Source organism: Pteropus vampyrus, unplaced genomic scaffold (assembly GCF_000151845.1).
Source record: "Pteropus vampyrus isolate Shadow unplaced genomic scaffold, Pvam_2.0 Scaffold44, whole genome shotgun sequence".
NCBI classification, from domain to species: Eukaryota; Metazoa; Chordata; class Mammalia; order Chiroptera; family Pteropodidae; genus Pteropus; species Pteropus vampyrus.
In genome coordinates, this window is record NW_011888825.1 from 8,955,263 (window position 1) to 8,965,036 (window position 9,774).

Consider the following 9,774-nt stretch of genomic DNA (forward strand, 5'->3'; position numbering starts at 1 on the left):
AGTCACTGTGAGAAGCCCCATTAACATGTGTGCTACAGAGCTTTGTGGGAAGGAAAGAGAGGGGAGGATTATTATTGTTGCTATTGATCTTAGTCAGCAGTTCTCTCTGGCACTGACCTGAGACAGGAGGCAAGGCAGTGCTAGGAGGTCCCCGTCCCATAATCAAGAGGGGTCAAGGTCTGTAAGCAGGATGCCTGCATTATGCTGCAGTCCCTGCCTGGCACCTTCATCTTCCCCAAGTCAGTTCCCCTTTGCTCCATGATGTGGGCCTCATGGCGGCAGTAGAGAGGGGACATTGGGGTGGTTAAATTTCCTGGGCTGACAGGGAGGCCACCAGTCCCAGTGGGGATGAGACCCAGGGCCCCCTCTACAAATGCTGCTACTCCTTCTGCTCCTGCTATTTGGTAAGGAGCTGCAAGAAGGGAGCCTGGGGAATAGAATGGAAGGGATCAATCCCTTGAGGGCTCAGAGTCCAGTTCTCCTGGGTGCAGGACAGAGATAACAGGTAGCAGGGGTGTCTGGCCTGTAGGGAAGAACTCCATGTGGATGGGGCCTGACCTTTTAATTAAGAAGGATCAGGGGAGGAGGACAACTAAAGGAGGCCCAGGTACCTTAGTAATAATAAGAGAGATCTTTGTCTTGAGAGAAAAGCAAGCAGAGCTGCATCCCCACCTATAATGAGCTGCTGGGTAGGAAGGGGATGAAATCTTCCCAGGGGGAGTCTATGGGGGAATGAGGAGAGGAAATCAAGAAAGACTTCACAAAGGTGGGCTTTGAAGGTTGAATAGGAGTTCTCTAGGTGGAGGAGGTAGGGGAAGATATGCTAGGTAGAGGGAACAGCATGTGCAAACCTGGAAGTGTAAAAAAGCATGAGTATTTCAAGAACTACCTTTAATAAGAATAGCTAAAATTGTATTGAGCTTCAGTCTGTTCTAAGTATTTGACATATATTGTCACATCTAATCCTCACAACAACTCTCCAGGTATGACGAGGAAACTGAGACTCTGGGAGGTTAAGCAGCTTGCTCCAAGTCACACGGGATTCCATAGCAGGCAGTGTGAGTTCAAGTTGGAGGGGCAAGAGATGGGAGCTGGAGCTGCAGAGGTTAGCAGATACTAGGATGGAAAGACGGGGGGACAGATAGGAAAGAGATGAATGGACCCAGAACTGAGCTGTGAGGCCTCATCTCCCGAGATGCAGGGCTCAGGCTAGCTGAGGCCTACAGCAGAAAAGGTCCAGACACATGGCCTTGGCAGGCAAGCACCTTCCTGGATACCCAGTATCGCTGTGAGGGGGCCCTCATCTCCCGAGAGTGGGTGCTCACAAGCACCAACTGCTTTGGAAGGTGGTTGCAGGGTCAGAGATGGTGGCTCTGGGAGGCCCCCAGCCTCTTTACGTCCATTCTCCACAGCTGGCCTCAGTCCCACTACAGTGTGACCCTAGGCTCAGACGACTGGCACTAGACGCTTGTAAGAGTGAGTCTGGCATGGAGTTACTGCTCCTGTCCCCAGGAGGACCCAAGGACTCTGAGTCCAGTGGCCTGGCTCTAGCCCAGCTGGCAAGGTTACCATCTCTCAGCAGTGCTATACAGCCTGTCTCTCTGGCTACCTGGCCTCAACCTTTACTCCAGTGGCAGCTCTGCTGGGCCCAAGGGTTTGAGCCTGATTTCGGTAAAGATGGGAGCAGACACCTGGGTTAGATGAGGCAAACAGCCAGGGTGGAGCTGGGACTCTGCAGAGGTAGTAATTCTGAGTCTCTGAGCCCTAGAGAACAACCTAGCTCTGACCAGCTGCTGATCAGACCTTGGACACGGGCTAGCAGGTGAAAGAGGGGCGCTGACAAACTGGGTCAGCTTCCAGCACCACCTAGCCCAGATGGCTGGCACTGGGCACTCTACCACCCCCTCCCCAAGGTGCAGTGTGTCTGAGATCTCAGTGGGCTTGAAACTTTCCTGAGGGAACTGTGAGAATCCAAAAGAGGATTGTTTAAGAGAGGGGTGGAGGAGAGGAGTGTCAGGGAAGACTAAAAGCCCAGGAGGGTGTTGGGGGGGCGGGTAGGGAGACTGGGTAGGTAGAGTTTTGCAGTATGCTAACAACCAGCAGGGCAGGACTGGAGCAAACTTGGTGGATCTCAATCAGGGCTGAGGGTCTGCTCCCACACCGCTCAGTTCCTTATGTCACCCCAAGAGCTGCACAGTGTCCCCCTGAGACTGCTCCATATCAGTACCTGCCAAGATGCCTTTCACCTCCAACCTGACCTCACCTGAAGGTCAGTCTACCCAAAGGCTTCCAGTGCTCCAGGCCCCTCGCTGGCCCACTCGAACTGGTGGTGAGGATTCCTGCACTGAGTAGGTCTGGAGGCGCCCCCTTCCCTACAGTCCCTCTTAATCCCACTAGACTTGGTAGAGGTAAGCCCGGTCACTCTCTCAACCTGGGGCCTCTCATTCCACAACAACCAGGGAACTGGCTTATCTGTACCCTTGATGGCCACCCCAGAGCTCCCCACCCGCTTGGGCAGTCTCCTCTTTTAGGTCCTATTCAAATGTGGGGCAATTTTTGACAGTCAGATTGCAAACTACTGTGAGCCACTTGGCTATTTGATAATCACAAGCATTTTGTTGAAAACTGACTTTTGTATAATACTGAGCCTCAAAAGCCACAAGGGGAAAAAGTTGGGCAAGAGTGGCAGAAAGCATTTTAACTGGAAAGAGGTAGTGGGAGGGGTGGGAGAAGGGAGTATGACCAAGTTCCTGGGAAGGTAGAAGGCTCCTGTCTGAGTTCCTTGAGCTGCACTTGGGCCCCCACTCATCAGGCCTCCCAAGCCTCAGCCTCTCTTGTCAGAGGTATGAACCCTGGCTGCCCAGGCCCCCCTAATCGGGTCTGTGTTCACCTAGAGGGGAGGGGTCAATGCGTCTGGGCTGGCGGTAACCCCTCCTTTCCTCTCCTGCACAGGAGTCTGATGGGACGCCCTCTAGTTGCCTTCCAAAGTAGTAGCTGCCTGCTGCAGAGAGTGATAACCTGGAGTCCCAGCTTGGGGTTCTGCCTCCCTAAGACTACAGGCCTGCGTATCCTTTCATTTCCTGGATCCAGGATAAGGTCCCTAACACCACCTCATCACCTTCTACACCTCAGCCAAGAGGCACCCTCGGGCCTGGCTCAGAACCGGAAAGAGGAGGCTAAAGAGGTCTTTAGCCTGTGGAGTTCTTGGGTTTGAATCATGACTCATCTTATCTGCTGTAACTGTGTCCCAGTCACCTTCCCTCTCTGAATCTGCTTCCTTCTTTGTGTAATGGAGACGAATTCAAGTATTCATTCATCCAACAAGCTGTTACTACTAAAGATGTGCCAGGGGGCCACAACATGGGGGTGGCCCTGACTGGGGGTGGAAAGGAGGCGAGCATTAGTCTAAGTCGTGACAATAAAAAATAACGTGCGAATACAAACCATGAGAGCTAAGAGGAACCAGACCAATGCGTTAACAGAAGCTGTGACCTACTTGGGGCGGCCAGGGAGTAACTGTCACTTTACCAGCGTCCTGACAGAACCTTGGGCTCTGGCTCACTATTCCCTTGATGGCTGGGTGACTGGGAGGCCAGGTACCGCTCATCTGTGGGCCTCAGTTTCCCCGCTTCACACTGAGGATTCTTGCGGTTCCTCCCAAGTTAGTTGAATAAACTTTTTCGAGACGACAGTCTCGAATGCCTCAAAGGAGCACTCCCTTGTCCCGACGACGGAGCTGCTTCAGAACTCAGGCAGCAGAGACCCTCACCTGAGCCCCCAGCCTCCGCGCTTTCATCTTGTGTACGCGGTCCTCCCTCCAGGGGGTCCCCGTCGCGTCCTCGAGGTAACACCATAGCGACATCTCGTGGCCGAGGGCCAACTGTACCACTTGGCTTACGAAGGGCCTGAGTCGGGAGTGTGCCTCAGCGCTTGCGGCGGGGCAGGTCTGAGTTCTAAAGGACACAAACTCCCGCTGACGTAACCGGATCAGGCGTTGGGCTGGGTTGCAAACCCCACTTCCACACTCCCGCTCGGGGCCTCGCATGGATTCTCCCAGCATTCTCCGAGAGGGCAGGGGACGCTGGCTGCGCCTGCGCACCGTCGCCTATGTACACCCGACTTCGCGAAGATCCAGCTTCCAAGAAAAATGTCCCGCGCGCCATGCCGTCTGTTTCCAGGGCAACCCTGGCGCCTCTTAGCAATCGCGCGCGCAACCTGGGTAGTTTTCTTGTGCCCCCTGCCATGGCGGCCGCGGGCCCCAGCGTCTTCCTACTCATGGTCAACGGGCAGGTGGAGAGCGCCCAGGTGAGCGGCCGTAGACCCCGCTGGGCTTGCACCCCAGGCTTCCCCGGGGACCCGTTGCGTAGCCCCGAAGAGGCATGTCATTCCTCAGAGAAGGCGGGGGAGGGCTTGGCGCGAAGTTGCTGGGAATCCTCAACCCCAATGTGCGGACGTGGAAATAGACCTCGAGAGATTGAGCTAGTACCGAGGTCACGCTTGGCCAACCCTGTGGCCCCGGACTCGGATCGTGCGCACTTTGTTGAATCACAGGGAGCCTAACCGGTGTTTAACCAAAGGAGTGGAAGTGGGGCGGGCACCCTGGGCCTCATCCTCTCAGTGATGGACCCCGAGGCGTCTGCGCAGTAAGTGCTTCGCACTCTGAACTCTCAGATCCTTGAACTTGGGTTAGAATGGAGATGATTTGGTTAATCTGAGGCAACGATGGTGGTGACCTGGAATGATCCGGGGAAGGTGTGTCTGTCAGACGCAAGGGCTGACGCTACTCTCCATCCCCCTTACACTTTATAAGAATCATTTTATTTACGTATATGTACATATGTAAACAATATAAATTGTTCTTTAAAGTTTACCAAGTATTCGTTATGTGCCAAACTCGGTGCTCATTCTGTCCTCACAACAACCCTGTGAAGTAGATATTACTCACATCCCCATTTGACAGGTGGGAAAACTTGCCCAAAGGAAATGTAAAAGCTGGAATTTGAACCCAGATCTTTCTGACGCCAAAGCTTTGCTGCACTGCCTTTCCAGGCATTTGGAGATAGTGTTTATTATTATATTATTGTGAGGATTAACTGAGATGGTTTAGGTAAATCTGCCAGGGCCTGATTCTTAGTAGGTGTCTTCTTGCCTTCCTGTTTCATCAGGGATGCTCCCTCGCGTACCCACTCTGTCCACCTCCCCCTTAGCCTAGTGCCGGAGACCATCTTCCCTTCTTCTTTTCTTTCCCATAAGGGGCTCCCAGCTGGCTGCATCACATATATGTACTCTCAGCACCCACCCTGCTTCCACTCTGCCCTACCTCCCTACCCCCCCATCTCCCCCCACTCTAGACCCCTCCTACTCTTCAGGCTTTCAGCTCCAGCCTTGCATATGCTCTGTGTCCTGATAGCACCCTGGGGTTCTCACATCTTTCACTTCAGCACCATTACCTTAGACCTCCTCTGTGCCTACCCCTGTGCCAGGTGCTAGGGACACAGAAAGGTGTCACACCTGTTACTTGCTCACAGTCTAATGGGGTTGACAGGCAAATGCTTTGGTGGAGGGAAGCACCAGGGACTGAAGGACCAGGAAGTGGCCCTTAAAACAGCTTGGAAGTTAGGGTAGGCTCCCTGAAAGGTAAGTTTTGAAGGATGAGCAGGAGTTTGCCAGATAAAGGAATGGGAAGGGCATGTCAGACAAAAGGCGGAGCTTAAGCAAAGGCCCAGAGGCAGTAGCAGCTCAAGACTCTACCTTGGACTCCCACATCTCGAGCCCCAGCGTTGAACTTCATGTCCACATCCCTGACTGTTGCTTAAATACCAGCCCAGGTTTCTCATGTTTAAAATTATTGTTGGCTGCCCCTGCCTAGCCAACATGTTAGCCTCAGCATGAGTCCCCATAAACAGATCCTGTGTGTGCTTGTTTCCACAGTTTCCTGAGTATGATGATCTCTACTGCAAGTACTGCTTTGTGTATGGCCAGGACTGGGCCCCCACAGCGGTAAGCTGGACTCTTAGGCTTCTCTTACAGCCTTGGTGACTATTGGGGTTTCTGAAGGTGTCCATCATACCCCTTACCCTCCCAGCTCAGAACCATGTGAAAGGTAGACACTGAGTTCAGGGGGAACCCAAACATGAGTTTGCTCCTGATAAATCTGGAGTGGAGAATGAGATACCATTGCGCTCACTGATCCATCCCACAAGGCTGCGCTCATTCATACCCTATCCTGGAAGCTTGCACATGGCAGCAAACAGAAATATATGGGCAGCGCAGGCAGGCCCCAGAGAGCCATCCCAGAAGCAGCTGAGCTGTAGACGCGCTGTGCCAGTCCCTTCATTGTTTGGCCTCTCCTCAGCCCATGGGGAAGACTCAGGAGCTCTCCTTTTAAGACTTCCCAAGGAACGTTCTGTCTCCACCAGGAGAGGGACTGTGATGACGACTTGGGCCTGCATCACATTTTACTGTTTACAGAGCTCTGGTTTAATCCTTACAGTAGTTGGAATCTAGATATAGTGATCAGGGAAGTCCTCACTGAGAAGGTAACTTTTGAGTGAAGACCTGAAGGAAGTGAGAGAACAAACCATGTGAAAATCTGTGGAAAGAACCTGCCAGGTAGAAGGAGCAGAGAGTGCAAGGGCCTTGAGGCAGGAGTGTGCCTGGCATGTTTGAGGAACAGCGGGGAGGCTAGTGTGGCTGGTGAAGAGTGAGCAAGAAGAGTGGTTGGAGATGAAGTAGGGAGGTCATGGGCAGATCTTAGAGGGTGTGGTAGGTCAGAATAAGGACCATGACCTTTACTGGGGGTGAGATGAGACTCCCTCAGAGAGTTTCAACAGAGAAAATGTAATCTGACTTGTGTTTTTAAAAGATCCTTCTGGCTTCTTTGTTCAGATTAGACAGGGCAGGGGGTGGAGGAGCAGGGCCAAAGCAGGAAGACCATCAACGATTACAGTCAACAAATGGGAGAAAATGGCAGTGCTGGCAAGGTACAGCAGTGGGATGGTGAGAAGTGGTTGAATTTCAAGTATATTTTGAAGATGGAGCCAACAAGTTTTTTTATTGGATAGATGTGGGGCCTGAAAGAAGAGGATTTAAGAATAATGCCAAGCTTTTTAGCCTGAGCACTTGCAAGCAGGGCTGCTATTCGATGGGAAGACTGTGGATAGAGTAGATTTGGGAGAACTCTCCAGAGCTTGGCCTGGCATGTGTTACGGTTGCGATTCCCACTAGATATCCAAGTGAAGATGTGGAGTCGGCAGTGCAGACATAATAATGCAGATCTAGAGTTCAGAGGTGAGGACCAGGCTAAAGGTACAGGTTTGGGAATTGTCAACATAGACCACATTGAAAGCCCAGGGACCTCTGAGATCCCAAGTACAGATAAAGAAGCATCCAAAAACTGAGCCTCAGAGCTTCCACATGAAACAGGATGTGCGAGAGCTATGGACCGAAAGTCACCAGGAAGAGGAAAGACCCAAAGCCGTGAGGTTTCCCAAAACACTAAATGGAGGAAGGGTGTCAGGAAGTGATCAGCTGTGTCAGTAAAATGAGAACAGAGAAGTAGCCATAGACTATAGCAATGCTGAGGTCACTGGTGTTATTTACAGAAACGCTTTGGTAGACTGGGGGCCGGTAGTCAGCTTGGAGTGGGTTCATGAAAGAAAAACAAAGAAGGAATTGGAGCCAGTGAGTATCGACAACCTTCAAGGAGCTTTGCTCTAAAGGGAAGCAGGCATGGATGGATGCATGGAAGGAGTCAAGAGAGAATTGTGATAGAGAAAATAACACCACATGCATGCTGAAAGGGAAGGATCTGGGTAAAACTGGTGCTATAGAAGAGAGTAACAACCTGCTGGAGCCATTTCCTTCAGTAAGGCAAGAAGGGACGAGATCTCGTATACAGGTAGAAGTTGGCTCTTGAGGGTGCCAATCTCTAATGAATTAAAACATTAAAGACCTAAGAGCTGCTCTGGTATCTCTTAGTTCACTTTGTTTGGAAGTTAGTGTCTTGGCAGAAAGTAATGAATAAAGCAGCCCTCCCAACTGCCCACCAACGTAAGGGGAAAGCATGGCAGCCTGGAGCTTAGATCCTACCTGTCAGTGTCACTGTCCTCACAGGGTCTGGAGGAGGGGATCTCACAGATCACATCCAAGAGCCAAGATATGCGGCAAGCACTGGTGTGGAACTTCCCCATTGACGTCACCTTTAAAAGCACCAACCCCTATGGCTGTGAGTTTGCAGGGGCCCCGCAGGGATGGGGAGGAGGTGGCACCCCATGTCAGTCTTGGCCTCATGCTGCCCACCACCATCTGCACTCAGGTCTTCGTTGCCCACCATCTGGGCCTTTACACCAGCCTTGTAATGTCTCACCACCTGGCCATTTCTCTCCGCTTCTTCCTCCTCCTACCCCAGTTCATCTCCATGCTGTGCAGTTGACCTTTGGAAGGTCAGAGTGGATCAGCTGAGGCACCAGCCTGAAGCTTTGAATAAATAGCTCCATGCCCATGAAGGGCAGAGCCTGGTGTCCAGGGCTGCAGTGATCTGGAGAGCTGATCCTAATGTCTCAACTTTCCATCACAGATTTTGTTCCAGCCAAACCCGAACCACCTGCTCCTCCTATGCAAGTCCCTAACATTCCTTCTTTTGAGCCATTGTTCATGCCATTCCCCCTGCCTAGGATACCGTTCCCACATCCTACTTCTGACCTCCTTCCCAAAGTCTTTCTTGCTTGCAGTATTTACTTTCTGCCTTGTCTGGTTGTTATTGTTTACTCTCAGTAAGTGCCTACTGTGTGCGAAGCCTGGTGTTAGCACCATAGGAGCTATGAATACTCTTTCTGTATGGGCTTGTCCAAGCTCCCTAATCCTATCTATTGAGTAGATTTCTCCATTTCTTTTCCTGTATTAGGAAACTGAGACTCAAAAAAGCCATCAGTTGCCTTCACCTTTATACCTAGTAGCTGAGAATGGATTTGATTTCAGGACCATCTGATTTCATAGTCCAGGCCTTTCTGCTTCATGTGGCTAGTAAGCGGAGGCTTACTGAATGCAGAGCACCTGGAGCAGGGCTTCTCTGGCTGTCTTCCTGGGCAGGAACTGCCATCCCGATGGCATCTGCCAGGAGTAAGAAGCTTCCATAGCCTTCCTGGAACAGGGCACTAGATAATGACCAACCTCCTACTACTGAGGACAGCTAGGAGAGGCAAATAAAATGTTAAAAGACAAAAACAAAAATGACTACCTGAAGGTATCAGAGAGCTAGCAAAGTAGTCATTTACCAGGCCAGGATCCAGGAGAAACCAATTCAGGAAAATCAGCCCAATAGAGGTGACTAAGAGGAGGGGCAAGACTTTTAACAGCCTCTCCGGGTTCAGCACAAGTATTGGTGTTCAGAACACTAGACGGGATTGGGGGCGGGGGGAGGGGGGCTCAGGTAAATCTTTGCAACTTAGGCAAGACCTTAAAGAGCTGTGCCCTAAGAGTGAGGGAGAAGTGGAGGTAGACCCTTAGAGAAATTGCAGCCCAGCTGACCATTCCAGACCCTGAATATGGTTGCAAAACTCCCAAACAAAATATTTGCAAACTAAATCTAGGAGGATACAAAAATAATAATACATCATGAGCAAGTAGTGTTTATTTCAGAAATACAAAGTTTGTATAGCATCTAAATTCAGCCAATGTGATTTACCATATTAAAAAGAAAAGTCATGATCATTCCCATAAATGAAAACAATGTGATAAAATTCAACATTCATTCATGATAAACACTTAGCAAAC

At 51.0% G+C, this 9,774-nt stretch overlaps 1 protein-coding gene across 1 annotated transcript in view; it reads left to right on the forward strand.

The window, feature by feature from the left end:
* The first annotated feature begins 4,097 nt into the window (after positions 1-4,097).
* B9D1 (B9 domain containing 1) overlaps positions 4,098-9,774 on the forward strand; it is a 13,704-nt gene continuing 8,027 nt past the window's right edge. Inside the window, exons 1-3 of the mRNA XM_023529893.1 lie at positions 4,098-4,305; positions 5,932-6,000; positions 8,116-8,458. Coding sequence (XP_023385661.1) covers positions 4,108-4,305; positions 5,932-6,000; positions 8,116-8,458 — 610 coding nt within the window. The 5' untranslated portion in view covers positions 4,098-4,107. The remainder of the gene's footprint in view (positions 4,306-5,931; positions 6,001-8,115; positions 8,459-9,774) is intronic.